The following is a 20,814-nucleotide window of genomic DNA, read 5'->3' as shown; positions in this document are numbered from 1 at the left end:
TGTTTCTGGTTCTTGTGTGTATCTCTGAGTAGGAGGGGGTTTAAAGAGTTAGAGGCAATATAGGTTCACCAAGTGACAGTAGATCTTATAAAATTTATTATTTCAATTTTTACAAATTAAATTGTAAAGTTGAGCCCCATATCAAGTGGACCCTATAATATATCCTCCATTTTATTTTTCCTTCCTGTAGGTCTACTGTTTATATGTCACTGGCATTTATTGTTTTATTCTCTCATTATCATGAACTGTCTGTTGTACTAAGACATGACTAATATCCTGCAGTCATCTGTCCCCTTTCCTGTATGATTGTCTTATCGCAACGGCATGGCAGACGGTCTCCATGTTGCAGACTATTGTTGTGCCTCTCTTATATTCGTTGCAGTTATTTTCAGTGATGAGGAGGCACATTATGATTCCAATCAAGCGTTTTGTGCATTTTCCTTAAATGAGCGCTCACCAGAAAGATGACTCCGAGCAGTGCGCCCTGCTGGTGCAGTGTGGTGTTGTTATTTCCATCCATCAACCGGTTCAGACTGGACTGATGGCAATATTAACAATGTTCCTGGAGAAAAGGAGCCCACACACCCAGCCCCATCGTCTGCACACGAGCCCCCAACTATAAACTCGACAAGGCACTGAAGCAGTTAGATGAGTTGGGAGTTTTGGCTCCTCTTTATATAGTAAATTATACTACTTATTGCACGAAGTGTTACTTTAACCATTTCAGCTGCGTTAATGAGTGCTTTGTAAAAAATAAAAAAGAACTTGATTTGTGTCATAGGACCTGGAGACCTGTGGCAGGTAAACAGTTTGTGCGTGTGCGCGTGTGCGCACTCCTCTGTGAGTTTTCAATTACTTAATAATTTGATACGCAGCCTAGAGAAGATTTAAAAAAAAAAAAAAGCAAACATGTGACACACAAACCGCAGCAGTTATTTCTCATAACGGAAAACAATATCTGTCCGCTGTGCGCTGCGCTCCAGGCGCGCAATAGGAAGCAGCGCTTTTCCTCCCGTAGCTGCGTTCAAGCTGCTGCTGGACCAGCGAGAACAGCTTTGAACCGGTTTTGTCGCCGGCTACAAAGCAGTATGAAACGGATGCCCAATGAACATTATTGATGCAGAGTGCCTCCTTCGCACACGGGCATCGTAGATTGCGGTTCAGACAGACCAGCATCCTCCTATGATGCTTTTTTTTTTCGTTTGTCGTTCGTAGCGATTCTGTAAGAAGGGCTTTTTAATAAGGAAACCATCCTACATGGAAAGTTCCCGCAGAGCGCGCAGCTCTGCAGGCGCCTGCTGCTGTTTTTGTAGATGCTGAGGTGAGTGTCACATCTGTTTTTAACAAAATGTCAACGTCGGCGTGCCTGTTTTTGTAAGATATGACTAGAAAATGTGTTTTTGTTGTCAGTGAATATGGGGGTCCTTAGCTCATAGTGTACATTCATTTCCTCAGGCTATGATTGTCTTAGATTTTAGTGAAAAAATGTCAACATACAGTTTACCTGCGTTGTCAGCAAGCAAATCTGAAATCTTTGGAGCTTTGCTGTAACTTTTATCCCCCACTAAGAAACCACGTTGTAAACAAAGTGTACTGAGAGGTGATTAACACTGCTGCAGTGATATATAAAGTTGCCATGGGCTACACATTATTAATGAAAGTGGCCTGAAAAACTTAGATCAGCACAGAAGACAAGCCTTTCCCTTGTGTCTGTCTGAGCAGATTGATGGTAGAAGCAGGTTAAAGGTGCAGAGGGCACAAAGCAGTGCAGTTTTCTTTACTTTCTCCTCCTCCAAGGTGTGGTTATAGAGAAAGGAACAAAAGGGGCTGCTGACTACGAGTGAGTTGCAGTCAGCTTGTTTTTGGGACCTTACACAGGTGATCTGGCTGTTTGCCTGGCCAGGTGCTGCAGCAGTAAGTAAACAGTTTGAAAGCTTTTGTGGGTCCTACTTAAGATTATTTCCAGGGGCAGAAATGTATGTGCTTCTCTGATAATCTTTTAAATTATTTTTCCTGTCAGACTTACATCTGTAATGTTTGTTGTTGTGTTTTTTTTTTTGTGTTTTTTTTTTTGCCAGGGACCCCTCCTCCATCAAAGCTGTAACAGATCCCAGAGGACAGCAATAACATCAGCAGCATGGCTCAGTCGGCTAAAGTGCTGGATGGAGGCTGGGGATGGGCGATTGTTGTGGCGTCCTTCTTAGCCCAGCTCCTGGCCTACGGATCACCTCAGTCGGTGGGCGTCCTGTACCCGGAGTGGCTGCATGCCTTCCAGGAGGGCAAGGGCATGACGGCCTGGGTGGGCTCCCTTGTGGCTGGAGTGGGACTGATAGCCAGTGAGTAACACACATTGTAATAATCTAATAAACCTTGACATGGGTCCACTTTGGGGTAAAGCAGCTAAATTTAATGCCAGAGATGGGAAGAGCCTGATACTGCTAATATTTTAGTGTCATGTTCAGAGAGAGAGACACAAAAGGCAGAAGATGTGTATATATTTCAGCTCGTGTCCTCCTTATTTTGGCATCTGATAAATCTGTGCTAAGCAATAAATTGTTGTTGGAACTACATATCATTAGGATTAATGTATATTGCTGACATGTGGGAATGAGCTAGAGATAGTATATTTTATTAGTGTGAAAAGTAAACGCCTTATATTGTCCTACCATTTCCTACTCAGTCTTAACACCACATCATGATAACAAAGGGGACATAATACTCGTTCAAAGTCTAAGGAATGACTGCCATGTAAAAGGGCAATCAAACCAGCGCCAAGGGGTATATTTATTATAGCTACAGGTGTTCAAGAGTTCACTTATTGTAGAATTTCAACAGGACGGAGAAGAAAGGCATCACTAAGATGGGCACTCTGTGGCTCCCTAAGCAGAGTTGCAGTAATTGATTTTCTCAGAGAGCAGAGCAAGTGCAAGTCATCCATGCTATGAATGTAGGAGGATCATTTATCCCGTAATCTAACCACAGAAGGGGGGGGGAAGAGATTGAGAAAAATAGATCTGGAGAGAAACACAGAGACTTGAATATTACCGTATATTTGTTGAGCAAGGTTTTGTGTATATATACTGACTTGAACAAATGCAAAGAGAAGCATCTGGATTCATAGATGTATCAATTACTTGTTGAGAGAAACACCCACACTCAGTAACCAGTATCGGTCATGTCTGGAAGATATTATTAAAGTATACTGCATGACTGTTGAACAAACAAGATCAGTGATAGTGGCCCTGGCTGACATTTCCTTATGAGGCAAAGCTCTTCTACTAGCGTGTCTTCTTACTGTCTCTTTCAAAGGGGTGAGTTGAAAATCATTACCAGCCACATCTAGCCTCAGGCCTGGCCAAGTCCTGGACACGTGTCCCAGCTGTCAGCCTGCTGCAGCACTGCAGTTGTTGCTGCACAACAGCAGGATCTTCCCCCTGGTTAGAGGGGAAGTAAACAGTAAATGTCACTTGATGCCTGAGCAAAGCAGCCTCAGGAGTAGTCACATCGCTGAAATGTTTCAATACTGTATATACATCATGTAACACCAGTAAAGTAATGTATACTGTCAGATAGTGAGGAATGAGTTGACTTTTCCAACCTTAAAGCCAGTTGAAATAGAAACTGGAGTTAAACTATTAAATTTCTTAAGTGAAATGTAAACACTGGACCTCTTAAGATTCTCCTTGAGGGATGTGACAAGACCTCTGACAGGTTTCCAGATTGAATCTAATGTGATGTGGCAGTGTCGTTGTCAGACGCAGCAGTGCTTTGTGAGATGAGGTTGGATTTTTCTCAGAAACCCTGTTTGTTATTAAGAATACGGTGAATAAAGCATCCTAGTTTAATCACTGCCCTTTCTTCTTTGAATGTTTTTGTTCCTCTGTCATTAACTTTTTTCCTCTCTGTATCTCTTTCCGACTCTCTTTTTTGTTTCTCTCTACCTCCTGTCCCTCAGGTCCTGTCTGCAGTGCCTGCGTGGACAACTTTGGGGCTCGTCCCGTGACCATCTTCAGCGGCGTGATGGTGGCGGGCGGCCTGATGCTCAGTGCCTTTGCTCCAAATGTCCAGTTCCTCATCTTTTCCTATGGGATTGTGGTTGGTAAGGAAACACAACATGAAAACGATGTGTGGTTTATGCAGCACTCAGCCAGAGATCAAGATAAGGCCACAAACAGCCCAGACACCTTATTAAAGACACTCAGGTGGAGACTTGGATCTTGTCAGTGAGAATAAAAAAAAGTGTTTGATGTTGCCTCGGTCATGGGAGTTAACTAAGCTTCTTATCCCTTCAAACATGAGAATCTCACAACGCATTGTATAATCGTTTGAAACAAGCAAGGGCACATGCCAAGTTAAACTATTATGCAACATTAAAAGCAGACTATATCCTCAATCACCACTTAATGAGTACCGTTGCCAATGAAAGTATGTTGACAAGACAAGATATTCTGTGCAGCTGAGCATTGCACCATTTGTATGACATAGCTGTTTGGGATGTTGACGGAAAAATAACATTATGGCTTAGCCTGATTCCCATGTGACCCTGTGCTGCCTTTTTGCCCTCGCCAGTGTGCCTGTGTCGGCCCAACACCACCTGTTATTGTGCATTAAGTGACAGCCCAGCCATGCCTAATCCTAATGAACCTCTCTCCGTCAGTGCTGCCTTTTGCGCAGGGAGCGCCAGAGAGGGGAGGCCATGCATATTTGAAGACATTTATTTTTAGAGATGCCCTCAGATTGCTGCCTGTGACTGTACGGGCACGTGTGGCTTGTTTACTGCTCATCGTATTTTATATTTTGGTCTGGGTGCCATGGAGAACACCTAATACACTGAGCCCTCTGAGCTTACAGATTTATACTGACTTGACACATAAATAAACCAAACACAATGTTTTTCGACAGTATTGTATGATTAATAACTGCAATGTACATTTCTAGAATGTGCCAGAAATATAGTGGGTTTCTTCACTTGAAACGTAACACATTTTTCTGTGCAGTTGCATTCCCTTTCTTGTGTATTTTTAGAAGTGAAAGGCTTTGACTCATTTTCACCTGAGCTAAAGGAAGTTCTCCTTCTGTCTGTCCCTGTCCTCTCTCCTCCCTCCCACCTCCCACCATAGGCCTGGGTTGTGGTCTGGTCTACGCGGCCACGTTGACAATCACCTGTCAGTATTTTGACAAGAGACGCGGCCTCGCCCTCGGCATCGTCACCACAGGTACTGCCACCTCCCTGAGAACTCTGGGTGCACACCAGCTGTCCATGATCACTTCTTTCATGTATGAGCTGCTGGGAGCCTCAGGAAGCTGAGGTAAACATCTGTAGTGTAGCGAGGGCAGAGTGCTCTATCAGGTAGGGACGTGGACTGGTGACAAGTGAGCAGATCTGGTCTGGCCGAGAATTTAAACTTAGACGATTATGGTGTGGGAAGCAGGGTTATTAGTTGCACCCAAAGTTTATTTTTAAAGTTGACGTCAGTCTATTATTAATTTGGAACTACTGAGCCATCTCAACATTTAAATCTTTCATTCTATTGTGAAGTTCCTCTTAATAAAAGATAAGGTGCATAGTGCCTTTAAATTGATTTGATTGAACTGTTGAAACCATTTTTGTCTTCTCTGCTCCCCCAGGCACAAGTGTTGGAGCATTCATCTATGCCACTGCTCAGAACGAGCTGATCGTGTTGTACGGCCTGGACGGCTGTCTGCTCATCATTGGAGCTGTAGCACTAAACCTCATGGCCTGCGCCGGCTTCATGAGGCCCCTCAACATGCCGGGGTACTACCTCAAACAGAAGGCTGCGCTGGAACGCAACACAGAAGAGCAGCTTTTCCAGAAGCCCCCGTTGGATGACTTGAAGATCACAACAGGTTCTACCGCAACTACTCCAGAGAAAACTCTGACTGTGAAGGAGCTGTTCATCACCATCGATGCCAAGGAAATGGCCGTTCAGACGGAGAAGAGGAAAGGTGGCTCCCTGGCTGGGTTAGCCATCATGAAAGTCATCAAGAAGAAGCAGCTGGCTTATTCCAAGTATATGCACTCCATGTATGAGATCCTGCAGGACCAAGCCATGGTGGCCATCTGCATCGGTATCTTTCTATTCAGTCTGGGCGCGTTCCCTCCTGTCCTCTTCATAGAGGACGTTGCGCAGAGTCAAGGACTCATTGAAGAAGTTAGTGTCATTCCCCTGGTATCGATAGGAGCCATCGCCACTTGCGTGGGTAAACTTGTGCTGGGTATGCTGGCGGACATCAGGTGGATCAACAGCATCTATCTATACGCCTTCACCATGTTTGCAGGAGGTGTGGCTCTGCTCCTCATCCCTAGCATGAAGACTTATTTGGGACTGCAGATCCTGTCTGCTGTCCTGGGTTTCTTCTCCGGAAACTGGTCTCTCACCTCCTACATTACCACGAAGATTGTCGGCTTGGACAGACTGACACAAGCCCATGGCATCCTCATGTTCTTTGGGGGATTTGGGATCATGCTTGGACCTCCTATTGTAGGTAGGAGGGCTTGACTTTGTTTGTATTTATTTATTTTGAGATAAACTCCGTTGTAAGTTTTCAGAGACATATCAAAAATCGAAATGCTACATCTGACAGGCAGGCAGAGCAAAACAAAGGCCACGTTGACTTCAGTAAGGAGGCAGCTTGTCATAATTTTAGCTGACTGTTGTATCTGCCAGGAATCCCTGCTGACTGTGCTAATAATGTCTGTTCTTCTCATCACTTTCTAGGGTGGTTCTTTGACTGGACACAGTCATATGACCTGGCGTTCTACTTTAGTGGGAGCTGTGTGGAGCTGGGAGCGTTGATTCTCTTTGTGCTCAGCCTCCCCTGTTGGAAAAGGAAGCACTCCGAGAACGACAGACCAGATGTCCATTATACCAGCAACTGTGACAAAGTTGCCTCAGTAGCCTGAATATGAGCACCTTCCAGAAGGACTCGGATCTCAACACCTACTGCTCAGCAACCGTCCCTGAACTGTACCTGAACCAGCTCTGGGAGGAACTGTATTTCTTCGACGATTCAGGGGTTTCCCCTTTATTTCTGCTGCCAGGTTTTAATATACCAAAATTTTGAAATACAGGCCTTTCCTCTGTACTCTGCCTGCATTTCTCAGGTTCAAACCATATACTACAGATCTTTTCAAAGGTTTGACTCTGATGCCTGTGTTGATTTTTTTTTTTCATTATTGCCTCATTTTACGAGGTCAACTGAACAATGTTGTTCAAATCCCAAATTTGACATTGTGTTTATGTAAACACTTTTCCATGTCATTGTAGCTCTGAAAAAAGACATGGTGCTGGTCAAACCGCAACTGTAAAATAGTTGGGTGTTTATGTAACACAATAACAATTTTTGAAATCACTTTGCACAAATAATCACCCTTGAATCTTATTGCAAAAGAAATTACAGGGGTTAGAAGGAGGGAGGGAGGGAGCCTTTTTGATAATCATAACTTAAGCATTTTATTTTGTATTATGGTTTTAATACATACCTTAATTACGCCACTATGTATCCTACCAAAGCATCCACAAAAGTCAATGCCTGTCAACACATAATGCCTGTTGGAACAAAACGAAAGCCTTGCTTACGAGATAAGTTTTGATTTCAAGTGCATTGATTCAATTTATACTTTTTTTGACAACAGCTTGAGTTCCACATACCTCCTGTTTCTTGATCGGTTATGCTGATTCAAAAACATGTAAAAACACTGAGGAGATCTGACTGTCTTGCCATCCTTAACAGCATGTTGATTCTCTTTGTGGCATGATTATCATGACCTCTGCTGGCATTCATTTTGACCAGGATGGTCCTTTTCCATCATGTTGTGTGTGTGTGTGTGTGTGTGTGTGTGTGTGTGTGTGTGTGTGTGTGTGTGTGTATATGTTTATGTGTGTGTATATGTCTGCACACGCATGTTTGCATACAGATTTGTGTGTGTGTGGATTGTTTGATAAACTTTTGTATTAGCACTAGTTTGTAAAGTCCTATGTGCTAGTGATTTTTATATGCACAAACCCGGCCACAGAGCTGTTCTTTGTTTAATTTGATTATTGTGATCATAATTGTAATGAATATATTGCAATAGACTTTTAGAATCACTTGAATGTTGTTAATCAGACCACTACAAATATCGTTAATAGTTCCAGTTTCAGACATAAGAATAAATCTGGAACATTAGTGTTTGCTTTTTATATTTGTAGAGGGTATTTACAGGGTATGTAGAGATGACACAACGTTTTAGCCACTCGTATTTTTTATTCCAGTATTATGATATTCATGTCTGAATTTCTGTTCTATTGTTTTATTTAAAAAGTGCCAATAAAATAAATTTGGATTCATGGTATCCTAATGGGTTTCTAGTATGTAAAAATCAATATCTTGAGGTTTCAAAATTTTGAATCTCGCTCCAAAAAAAAAAAAAATGGATAAAGCCCATGGCTATATTTGTCAGCAGGAACCAGAAAGTGTTGGAAAAGCTCCCGCGAAAAGCTCCTCCAGCTTGAGCATCCCGCCGCTTCTTCCTTCTCCTGGCAACGCCGCTACGGGTCGCCATGGTTACACACGTGTCACGTGAGCAGCAACATAAACAATTTTTTTTTTTTTTTTTTCCAGGGAGCTAACGTTGCGGTACGTTTGACGCTAACTGACCCATTTTTCGCGAGAGAATTTCCGCTCGTTTTAAGCCGTAACGTTGGGATGTGAGGGCGATGGCAGGGATTTTCCGTCGTACATCGGACTTTCCGACAGTTTCAGAGAGTGTAGCGTCATGTCGAGGAGGGAAAAATCTGTCTGCAATTTAAAAAAAAAAATAAAAAAAAATGGAGAGCTACCCGGGTCCGCTGAGCTGAAAAAAAAAAAATGGGAGCAAGCGCTTCAATGTCGCTCTGTGTAAGTTCAACTGCAGACAACAAGTAGGATCTCAGCACATTCTTCTGTGGGTTTTTTTTTTAATCTGTAAATGTTTGGCGCGGGAGGAGGACAGAGAACTTCTCGCCGTTTTACTAAGAGACAGCCAACTGTTGCTACAACTTCAAAATACTCCCGTTTATGAAGCTGGTCATTTGTGTTTTAGCAGTTTAATATGAATTGTTTTATTGAACAAATATGACACTTTGTCCTTTGTTGTTAGGCGGCACCTGACGTTTTGATAACACGGGTCGCTGGGGTGCAAGTCAAGGATCCCCGAGTGATGAAGTGGACACCTGTTGTTTATTCAGATATGCGCTCCAAAATGGAGGAGGGTTCCCGTGAACAGTGGTCCCCCTCGCTACCTTTCTCACTGAGGAATGTGACTGCAGTAAACTAGTTTCATCTCTTAATCAGCTGCCCTCTTTCCGAGCAGAGCGACCCATCTTCAGTGAGAATCCTGAAGCCCGGCGCCAAGGTCAGCCCGGAGCCCGCTGCTCCCACCTCCATAGCAGAGCCTGAGCACCTGACACCCGGGTGTGTGTTTGGTGTCGCCTTGGAAACACTGAGAGAGGATGGGCAGATGGTATGCGGAGTACCCGTCGTGTTAAGAGACATGGTGGAGTTCCTGGATAAGAATGGTAATTGAGGCACATTGGAGTCCGTCGTGTTTTCCCACTCTGCCTTGTTCCATCCTACACATCCGCCTTTCCCTCTTTCTTTATTTTTCTCCCGCTCTTTCAACACAACAGTATAGTCAGACATCACCTGCACGTGTGCTGACTGTGGATCTGTTTTACTCATCCCAGGAATGCACCACAGAGGTCTGTTCCGCCTGTGCGGGTCAATGGTGCGGACCAGGCAGCTGAGGCAGCGGTGGGACGAGGGAGAGAGGGTGGTCCTGGAGCATGAGGGAGATGTCTCCACTGTGACCTCGCTCCTCAAGCTCTTCTTCCGGGAGCTACCCGTCCCCATAGTGCCCGAACCCCAGCGCAAACGGCTGCTCCTGAGCTTAACGGGTACAAAGAAATGGACTGGCATTTATTAGAATTAAATCCACAAACTTTTTCAGAACGTAACCGTAGGCCTATTGAAATGCCACTGTATCTCGGGACACCGCGTGAGAGCGACAGTGCAAGCATTAAATCAACTGCTGAGACAGGACAGTGGTAGAGCAGTGAAAGTGTCAGTCCAAGCTTGTTGCTGACAAGCATCTGCCACACTGAAGTGTCCCTTAGTCAGATGCTGACAGCGTCGGGCTCAGGAACAAGACGCGCTGTTCGGCCATGTGGTTAGAGAACCTAGACGCTCCAAAAGGGAATGAACAGACCCTTATGATGTCGACATACATGGCGTATAGCAATGTGCAAAATGCATTTGAGTGATCCCAAATTATTCTGTAGCATGACAACAACCCCAAACATAGAGCCAGGGTTATAAAGAACTATTTTCAGTGACGAGAAGAGGAACAAGGAGTCCGGCACCAGATGGTATGGCCCCCACAAGGCCCTGATGTCAACAGTCAGTCTGGGATTACATGAAGAGGCAAAAGGCAGCTGAGTCAGTTCTAAAGAACTGCGGCAGGTTTTCCAAGATGCTTGAGACCACTTACCTACCAAGCGCCTTTCAAAACTGTGCGCGAGTGTACCGAGAAGAATTGGTGCAGGTTTGATGACTTGATTTACGATGTTTTCTGTTTACTGCAGTTTTTTTTGCGTTAAGTTAACTTGCTAATTAGAAACTTTTCAAAAGCATCCCCACTTTTCCTTCAGTGCCTAAAACCATTGTATCACACAGTCTATTTATTACAAGGGGATTGTCGTACTACTGTTAAAACATTCAGTAAATCTATTAAGATATCTGCCAAAAAAAACAAAAAACAGAAACAAACCATCAGACATGTTATATTTTTATTCACCATGATTCAGTTATGCGTTAAAGGCCAAATGATTGAAGCCAGTTCGGGAACTTGTGCGATGGTTATTTACAGTTTTATCGGCAGCATCAACATATATTTTTTTCATGTTTCCATCTCTCCAACATGTCTGCCTCTACAATGGAGAACAAATCACAGAAGTGGAAACAGAGTTGACTGGTTTGCAGTGGTTTATACATTCCTGAATGTGAATTCATATCAGTTGCTTTAAAGTGTTCGGTACAATAACAATAGACACAGCAAGGGAATTAAGTATTACTTAAACAAATGATTATGCTTCGGGTAACCAATTAATAATTTCCTTAGTAAAATTGAACGGCTGGTATCAATGCCCATTTGTGAGTTCTGAGGGGATGTTTTAAAATAAATTATTCAGTGGCACGTTATATAATTGTATTTTATATGTGCAGAGTTGTTGTTTATAGTGGGGTGGATAGGTCGTCTGCAAAGTGCTACGTTCATGTGTTGACATACCAATTAATACATTATATATCAGGTCATATATTGTGTATCCACTGATGGCAAAAACTAGATTGTCATGCATGTTGATAAAAATGGTTTTGATGTGTTTTCTCATTTTCAGGATATGCAGATAAGGCAGAGATGAATCAGAGTCTGAGAGAAAATCTTTGCCACCTCCCAGATGACAGCCTCGTCACTCTGTCTTACCTCATCCATTTTCTGTCCAGAGTGGCCGCTCACAGCCAATCAAATCACATGCCTGTGGAAAATCTGGCAACCATCTTTGGGCCTTCTGTATTCCAGTAAGTGGCTTTTTGTTAAAGCCTGATTCAGATCCTCTCCAAAGCTGTGGTGAGACGTGAGGTTCCACCCGTTAAATCAGTACCGTCTGAGTACACACTGACATGAATCTTGAGCAGACAGTTTGGTGACCTTGTCACTTAGCACATCTTGGAACGTTGGTATTCACACAGAGATTTAAGGAGCGAGATGATTGTGGTTTCTCTTGCATTTTGTGTTTGTCAGATGGAGACGTAGAAAACAGTACTTTGTCTGTCATGAGATGTGTCTGGCCCCAGTTCATAATCCTCAGTGCTGGCGTGAAGTTGGGTTGGTCCCTTCGAGGAAATGGGTGGGGTTTGTGACTAATAACACAGAGCATGGCACACAAAAAGACAGACAGATGTATGAGAGGTCATCAGGATTTTTTTTTTGGTTGCTTCTCCCTTCCTGTTTACAGAACTCAGACACTCATATAAACAAACACAATCCCCAGGGAGGTACACGTAGAGTTACACTTTTGCTGATTGAGTTTCTGTCACCACAGTAAGGACTTGATATATTTCATCAGCTGCTTCCCAGTCACTCGATCTCCCAGTCTCGTCCATGTCGTTTCCATTTTCTTCTGAAAGTCAGTGGAATGTGGTTTTAGTCACACCATAAAGTTCTGCATGTCGTATGATGACAGCCAGACGATGAGAAGTGTGTTTGGGGAAGTAGACTTGGCAGCAGAAGTGTGGGGAAAAAAAAGTCGGTGGTGGGTTTGAGTTGTGGATTCAGAGAGTGCTGCGCTTTTAGCTTCTGCTTACTCAGGAATTAGAACAGCAACAGAGGAATTTAACAACGATATAATGGTTTGAATGAAAAGGATTAGACAGCGAAAGAGAGGGTACATGACGCAAAATCTAGCAATAAAAATCTAGCTGAACAAAGCAATTACTTAACCCAAAATAGTAAATTTTGCTTTTAAGCTACATTTAAGTACATTTTTGTCTCGCTTATTTCAAGATTTTAATCATTTCGGTCATTTCAATTTAAATTGAAATGACCGGGTATGACAAGACATGTGACAGCTTCTCCGCTGTGTCTGCACCCATAACTCATACCTGTCATCCAAACCTCTTTATATACAGCCTGTTCCCCTCATATATGTCTGTTGTGCAATCCGTGTGACGGACTACTTCTGTACTGTCACTCGACTGACCGTCCTGTCACATAAACACACATCTATTAACACCCACATTTTTCACTTTCTCCTCTATGGGTGCGTATGCTACGTTAACCTCCACTTACACACTGGTAAGACGTAAAGAAAAACAGAATAGATCATTTCAGCGACGGGGCGACATTTTGAAAACAAACCGCAGCCTCCACATAAAGATGCGAAGACCTTCTATTTAGGTCTGAAGTGGTGATTACCTCCCTCGTGAATTTTATGACCGGCAGTCAGACATATCTCAGACATTTAGAGCGGAGGTTGCTAAAGCGAAGCTTCACTTGTTTTTTTTTTGTTTTGTTTTTTTACCGGTCGGCTGTTTATTTCTGTCAGGTGAAAATTCATTTTAAATGTCAAGTTTAACATTTTATGCACTCTGACCAGTTCACTTCGGTTTACTGCTGTGTATGCCTCCTTCCACTAGATGGAACCCCTTTCCATTCTGTTTGTTACAACACTTAATGGAGGACCATTTTGAATTCACATTACAGAGTTCGTATGACATTTGTGTTGCCCCCCCCCCCCTCCTTCTCTTTTTCTTATGCAGTCTTCCATCAGGACCCAGGATGCTGGAGGAGCAGAATTTGTGTAACGCCCTGCTGCTCCATCTTCTCAGGCATCAGGAGGTTCTCCTTCCAGTCCCAGCCGACGAGTCAGTGGCCTCCTCCATTGCCTCCGCCTCGCCCCCTCCCCCTACTCTCTCCGCTCTCTCACACTTTCAGGTGAATCATGTTTTTTTTTTTTTTTTTCCCTTAGCTTTGACAGAAATGTATTTTTAGGAATTTCGATTACATCAATCTCGCTTCAAATAATCACAGCACTTACTAACAAATTCGTAGAACCATTTTATCTGTAGGGACACAGTTGTGAGTCCTTGAACCAGTTCTTTTAATATCTTTTGATGTAGTCCTTTCATGTATGAATTTTGTTTCTGGCCTACCATAGACAGCAGTATAATTTCTAAATGTTTGTCATATGTTGTTTTGGTGCAGTACACTCCATTAAACTAAAAGGTCATTTTTCAGGAGGCTGTTATATCCTTTGTTGTGGAGTTTCGATCAGCTGCATAGCCGAAACAAACCTATCAATAATAAAGACAGAAGTTGCAGAAGTGTTTTGAGATTCTGTCATCTCTCTCTGGTGGTGGTGGTGGTGGTGGTGGTGTGTGTGTGTGCGTGCGTGCGTGCGTGCGTGCGTGCGTGTGTGTGTGTGTGTGTGTGTGTGTTCACTGTTGTTGTCCTTGGTAGGTCCGACCCAGCAGCTGTCACTCAGAGCAGAGTAACGTGGGGAAGTTGGAGGGAGAGACGGCCTCAGTGTCCGCAACTGCTGCTTTTAACCAAACACTGCAGATGTCATCTGAACTCATCAGGTACTGTCATCGCTTCAGCAATCGTAAATTTGTAACTGCAAAAGATTGATAGATAACATTAATTACGTAAGCCGTTAAAACAAATTTTTGTTGCCTTATTTCGCATTCGAACTGTCACCAAACTCTTTATATATATATATATATATGTGTGTGTGTGTTGTCCTGGGGTAAATAATGAGGAGCTGACTTTTCGCCTCTGACCTTTGACTCAATATTCAGCATTGTTGAGCCAGTTGTCGTGTTGACGGTTGTATCACTGGTGAAATGACAGCTGAGATGTCATTCGCAGGGAATTAAGGCCAATCTCTGGGGGTTTGTTTCACTCTGTTCACACGGCTGTTACAAAGATGTCAAACTAAGTCACTACATTTTATCAATGTCAGACAGTCCTGCTGTGAAACTTTACAGCTTTTCATTGCTGTTGCAACTTTTAGGAGGGCTTCACTGCTGTTTTTGACTCAAGTGCTCTGTTAAGCTTGTAATTGATAGAAACATATATGAATGATCAGCAGAAGACAGAAGCTTAAACACTGAAGGACATTTTTTGTTATATCTACTGTTGTCCAATAACATCAAAGACAAATTTATGCATTTCAGTGCTGTGATGTGAAACTCTAAAGAGCTTTAGTTAACCTTTAAATGATCAGACTTGCTTTAAGAGATGTTGCAAAAGAAAAAGGTACACCAATCGTTTGATTATATGATATTCAGGACTTTTAGACAACAGCTCAATTATTTACACATTAAACAGCTGACTTTACTTATGATATTGTGGTCAACGGGGGCAGGTGACAAGTTGCTGAACAAAAATATTTCAATTGAGTCACTTTAAAGACAAGAAGCAACAAACTGTTGCCTACAGAGCAACACGTCTTCACAGTAACTTTGCCCCCATCTATCTGTGGCCAACAGGAAAAAGTGAACGCTTCTCGTAAAGCAAAACTGACCTCTCTGTCTGATATCTAGCAAAATATCATCTCACAGAAGTGGGATAATGGTTGACAGAATCTATGCTGATCTATGCTATTCAGAACTTAGAGGCTATTGCTTTATATTCTATTCTTAAATTGAACACATACATACGCAAGTATATTTTTGTATTTTCTGGATTTGCCGGTATGCGTCATGGCATTCGTGTGCATTTACTGAATACGGATTGACTGAGTACAGTTCTGTGTCCGGTGTCTCTCTCCGTTTGTGTAGATGGGAGTTCTTGAAGATAAAAAACACCTCTCAGTTGTCATTTTAAACAGAAATGGTTGTAGTTCTGTTTACTTTGTGATGATTAAAGGATGTCCTTGGTGGAAGGGAGTTTGATGAAGATGATATTTGAAAATAAGCTATGAGGTATTGCTAATAAAAGCCTTATGGTCTAAAGGCAAAATATATGAAGGTCACAGAAGGCAGCAGCCTGGCTGCCAGATGTCAGACTGCCCAGACTGTTGTTAAACTGCCCATGTGTGTCAAGTGAAAGATGAGTTATAGATGTAGCTGAGCCAGTCAGATAAGTGCATTAATTGTGTGTGTGTGTGTGTGTGTGTGTGTGTGTGTGTGTGTGTGTGTGTGTGTGTGTGTGTGTGTGTGTGTGTGTGTCTCTGTGTCTGTGTGTGTGTGTGTGTGTGTGTGTGTGTGTCTGTGTCTGTGTCTGTGTCTTTCTGTCTTTCTCAGCTGACACAGAAATGGGCCGGTGGTCTTTTCATAGCGGAGCACTTTTAGACTCGGATCTTTATTTCTTTCCACCAGCTCATGTTGGTGCAGTGTCAATCTAGCTGCTGGCCTGCTATATGTTTTTGTTTGTCAGTTTGCCCTCACTGTGGTTAATAGAGCCAGGCTCCACAGCAATATCTTCAGTTAGCCCCGAGCAAAGAATATGGATTTCAGTGTGGAGCTCGCATCCAAGTATTTGGTACCCTCTGGTTACTATTCAAATAATAGTTGTGAATGTCGAACAGTGTTTTTCCTTTAAAAGAGCCCCCCTGATGGACACGCGTTGAAACTCCATCTACATATAGTAGATTCTGTAAAATCTGTCACTCGAGTGCTTCAAGTAGAAGCTACCTAACCGGTGTTGTGTGTTCTCGCTGCTTCTAAGTGTTTGTTTTTAGCTGTCATGGGCCTAATAAATATCAATAATTTTTCATCAACAGCTTCCCACTCTCGTCTGTTCTGGCATATTATGTTGCATCACTCCAACTGTCTGTCTTTCTACAGCTAAAGTGTTGTCTAAAATCCAAGGTCCACAACTTTCCCTCTTCCTTTATTAGTTTGTTAGTCTTTATTAGCATCCTGTTTCCTCAACTGAACGAGGGGCTTCAGATTAAATAGATACAGTCGGGAGTTAAACATTTGATTTAGTTATCACCCTCATGATAAAAGCAGCAGCACAGAAACACAGAAACAGATTGAGCACTTTATTTGGCATAAATAAATAAGAAAATTACCCTTTTGTCGCTTATTTGTCTTAGCACATGCCAGATCCGTTATTAGGATGTTGTGCTTTCTCTAAACACGTCTAGCCTTTGCGTGCTGTTCCATCTGCCAATTCTGGACCTCTAAGCTTCCCACGAACGTCACAGTCCATATCAATTCCAACTCTAATTATACCGACATAGGGTTTAATTTCAAAACGAGTGTCTGCTTTCTCACTGCCACCATTTACATATGATCATATTTCAGATCTACAGATTTTAATTCTAAGAAATAGGGTAGTGTGTTTTCAGTCAGCTATTTGCTACAGTTTCCAGTAAATGGCATTTGCAGGTCATTTAAATGAATTTCTAAAACGGTCCATTTTCAGGTCAAGTCTAAATATGTAGGTCAAGAAATGTATGTTGTATAATGGGGTTTGTTGGCCAGCACACACGAATAATCGTCCCTTCTGGGTCACATATTTTAAAAACAGTACTGAACCCGCAGTAATAATTCTGATTGAATACATCAGTCAGAGTGATGACGTGCTTGCGTGTGAACATACGAACTCGTGTGCACCCTTGTGTTTATTGTTGTCATTTTGTGTGTTCCTTCTTGGCCTCTTTGGCCTGCTTCCATGCACCCATATTGCAGTGCTAGAACCGTCACTGTAGACCTTAAATATGACCAAGTGCTTCCGTATGCGAGTTCATATCCGTGTCTGTATATGTGCGAGTGTCTGTGGGCACGGGTAATAGAAGTGGGTGGGTCAGTCCTCTGCCTCCGGGTGTCACTCGTGACCATTAAGTACCCGTCGTCTGCGCTCTCTTTTCTTTTATGTTGTTGGCTTTTCTCCGTCCCTCCGAAGCAGCGGGCTGTTCACTGCCACATCTGATCTCTGTGCTCGGCTCCTGTAAGTGGAGGAATTTGGGGAGAGCATGTTTTCTTGTCTCATCTGCTTCAGCATCAGTGACAACAACCATGGAGCCACAGTCCTCCACAAGTGAGTGAGCTAATGGAAAGCAGTCTTAGACCCAGGGCAGATGTATTTGCTCTGCATCATAACGCATAAAACGATTTGTAGCGTGCTGCTATCTGCCAACAAAAGACGTCTGTGGTGTGACATGCAGTGACATCTGTGTGTCTTGGGATTTGATGATGTGAACATTAGTAACAGGCTATAGTTGTCTGTTTGTGGCACTTTTGACAAGCCTCTGTTAAGGTGAAACATGTTTGAGGAAGGACAAATTCATGCGGAAACAGTCATTGGAAAAATCAGATGTGCTTGTTTTTGTTTGGAGTAGCTCGTTAGAGTTTTATGAGACATGTCAGAGTGTAGCATTAGATCAAGCACTGCCGATTAATGACCTAGATATTTGATTTCCTACGGAAGTCAGCAGTTGTCTCGGGTATAAATCGTTGGACGAGAGCAGACTTAGCTCACGTTAGCCTTGTCTGACCAATGCACCTAAAAACTTTTGTATTAGATTTCACATATTGTACTTCTGTTAACATAACTTAGACCTATACCTCATTATTTCTCGAGTGCAATTTTCAGAATGTTTGTTTTAATACCCTACAGATTTGGGTAGATTTTCTTTCGCTCTTTACTTTCTTCAAATCTCTCTCTCAGTATCTTTTTTTTTTTTATAATAAGAAAAGTTCCTTGTTATTTGTGATTTCCCCGTCTTTTCATAGTTGTCACTGTCTTTTCGCTTTCTTTTTGACACTTTCACCTTTTCCAATCACGCATAAGACCCCCATTCTAAAAGGTCCCTACTCTATAATGTGTTGTATTGTTAACTCTATTGCTGGTTAATTCAACTTTTACTAATGCTTTATAGGCATAAAAAAAAAAAAAAACATGATGGAAACATTATTTTGGCATTTTGTGAAAAATGTAATTCATCCTCCTTTTGTGTTACATTCACCTTGTCTTTTAAACGAGAATATTTGTTCGACCATAATGGATCATTCAGCAACCACTATTCTGGATAAAGTGCCCACTGAGCATTTTGACAAAAATCCATTAATTTCTCAGCCCAATTAAAAGTTGAATGAACTGTTGTAAGAAGGGTAGAAATGATTTTTTTTTTTTTTTATCAGCATTTAAGTTCTTAGTTAATATCCTGTTTTTATCTGGAAAGCATTAGTAGGAGATATATTAACCTTTAATAAAGGTATTACTTACAACTTACACGTTATAAAAGATGCCTCATTAAAACTGCCCACCCCACCCCTCCCCCTCACTTCTTCCTGTTTGTGTTTCTCTCTGTGTCCCTTCATAGTCCAGACACACTGGTGCAGGGTTGTGAAAGCAGCTCTGACGTCAGCGCTGACATTCAGAAGATGACTGCAAACCAGGAGGCTCTGGAGGAGAGCAGTGACATCGTGGAGGCAAGCTGCGTCCTCTCCTGCCCCAATGACCCCGGGCCACGGCAGCACCCACGGAGCAGACCATCTCAGAGCGTCCGGGGGGAGCCACCGGACATGGAGTGTACCACACACGGGTGAATGTCCTTCCTTGTTTCACACACAGATGCTTTTCTTCAAGCATCTGACAAGGTGACAGCAGTAATCACGTCATTTTAAGAAGATGCGAAGGATTTGCCACTTTTGTTCTGCCTGTCTGCCTTTCTCAAACGTGCAATCGATTTGAATGAATGCAAAGTTTTGGAATAGGTTGCACTTAAATTAAGTTTTTCCTCTATCAACAGGACCTTCTCACAGATGCCACAGCTCACCTTCATATCAAGGGAAAAGGAGGAGGTAGAAGTAGACGATAGAAGGGCACCTTCCTTATCCATCATAGCCGACTGCTCCATGGTGTGCACTGTTGATTTTTTTTTTTTTTTTTGCTTTTATATTCTTTATGCCTTTTTGTTTGCATTTTCTTTTTTTCTGTCTTACTTTTGTGTCTTGCACACAGTCTCCAGCTGTCAGACCTGACTCTCTCAAGCTGTTTAAATTTATTCAACTGTGTCTATAATCCTTTATTTTTATTTCTAGATTTACAGAAATATGGTAAACAAACAACTGACTGACACACAGCTGGTGCCAGATATATATATATATATATATACATATACAGTGCATCCGGAAAGTATTCACAGCGCTTCACTTTTTCCACATTTTGTTATATTATAGCCTTATTCCAAAATTGATTAAATTCATTTTTTCCCTCAAAATTCTACACACAATACCCCATAATGACAACGTAATTTTTTTATTTTTTTTTTTAAATTTTTGCAAATATATTAAAAATCCAAAATGAAAAAAATCACATGTACATAAGTATTCACAGCCTTTGCCATTACACTCAAAATTGAGCTCAGGTGCATCCTGTTTCCACTGATCATCCTTGAGATGTTTCTACAACTTGATTGGAGTCCACCTGTGGTAAATTCAGTTGATTGGACATGATTTGGAAAGACACACACCGTCTATATAAGGTCCCACAGTTGACAGTGCATGTCAGAGCACAAACCAAGCCATGAAGTCCAAAGAATTGTCTGTAGACCTCCGAGACAGGATTGTATCGAGGCACAGATCTGGGGAAGGGTACAGAAAAATGTCTGCAGCATTGAAGGTCCCAATGAGCACAGTGGCCTCCATCATCCATAAATGGAAGAAGTTTGGAACCACCAGGACTCTTCCTAGAGTCGGCCGCCCGGCCAAACTGAGCGATCGGGGGAGAAGGGCCTTAGTCAGGGAGGTGACCAAGAACCCGATGGTCACTCTGACAGAGCTCCAACGTTGCTCTGTGAAGAGAGGAGAACCTTCCAGAAGGACAACCATCTCTGCAGCACTCCACCAAGCAGGCCTGTATGGTAGAGTGGCCAGACGGAAGACACTCCTCAGTAAAAGGCTCATGACAGCCCACCTGGAGTTTACCAAAAGGCACCTGAAGGACTGTCAGACCATGAGAAACTAAATTCTCTGGTCTGATGAAACAAAGATTGAACTCTTTGGCCTGAATGCCAAGCATCATGTTTGGAGGAAACCAGGCACCGCTCATCACCTGGCCAATACCATCTCTATGGTGAAGCATGGTGGTGGCAGCATCATGCTGTGGGGATGTTTTTCAGCGGCAGGAACTGGGAGACTAGTCAGGATGGAGGGAAAGATGAATGCAGCGATGTACAGAGACATCCTTGATGAAAACCTTCTCCAGAGAGCTCTGGACCTCAGACTGGGGCAAAGGTTCATCTTCCAACAGGACAA

General features: G+C 42.6%; 2 protein-coding genes across 4 annotated transcripts in view; both read left to right on the top strand.

The window, feature by feature from the left end:
- The first annotated feature begins 1,031 nt into the window (after positions 1–1,031).
- On the top strand, positions 1,032–8,362 carry LOC138195248 (monocarboxylate transporter 9-like). The gene is made up of 6 exons (XM_069144484.1): positions 1,032–1,321; positions 2,079–2,336; positions 3,956–4,099; positions 5,121–5,216; positions 5,629–6,507; positions 6,741–8,362. The coding sequence occupies exons 2-6, from the start codon at positions 2,138–2,140 to the stop codon at positions 6,923–6,925; spliced, it is 1,503 nt and encodes a 500-aa protein (XP_069000585.1). The 5' UTR covers positions 1,032–1,321; positions 2,079–2,137; the 3' UTR covers positions 6,926–8,362.
- A 271-nt stretch (positions 8,363–8,633) lies between these two features.
- Positions 8,634–20,814, top strand: part of LOC138195246 (protein FAM13A-like) — a 50,470-nt gene continuing 38,289 nt past the window's right edge. For all 3 annotated transcript variants that reach the window (XM_069144480.1, XM_069144479.1, XM_069144481.1), the window contains exons 1-8: positions 8,634–8,901; positions 9,356–9,560; positions 9,729–9,938; positions 11,439–11,619; positions 13,360–13,534; positions 14,060–14,181; positions 18,879–19,100; positions 19,308–19,416. In XM_069144480.1, coding sequence (XP_069000581.1) covers positions 8,872–8,901; positions 9,356–9,560; positions 9,729–9,938; positions 11,439–11,619; positions 13,360–13,534; positions 14,060–14,181; positions 18,879–19,100; positions 19,308–19,416 — 1,254 coding nt within the window. In that variant the 5' untranslated portion in view covers positions 8,634–8,871. The remainder of the gene's footprint in view (positions 8,902–9,355; positions 9,561–9,728; positions 9,939–11,438; positions 11,620–13,359; positions 13,535–14,059; positions 14,182–18,878; positions 19,101–19,307; positions 19,417–20,814) is intronic.

The sequence above is a fragment of the Embiotoca jacksoni genome, unplaced genomic scaffold (assembly GCF_022577435.1).
Source record: "Embiotoca jacksoni isolate LCO1_2020_lvr unplaced genomic scaffold, fEmbJac1.0.p SCAF_12, whole genome shotgun sequence".
In the NCBI taxonomy this organism is placed as follows: domain Eukaryota; kingdom Metazoa; phylum Chordata; class Actinopteri; family Embiotocidae; genus Embiotoca; species Embiotoca jacksoni.
The sequence above is the reverse complement of the archived record's forward strand: the minus strand, read 5'-3'. Positions and strand labels throughout refer to the sequence as shown.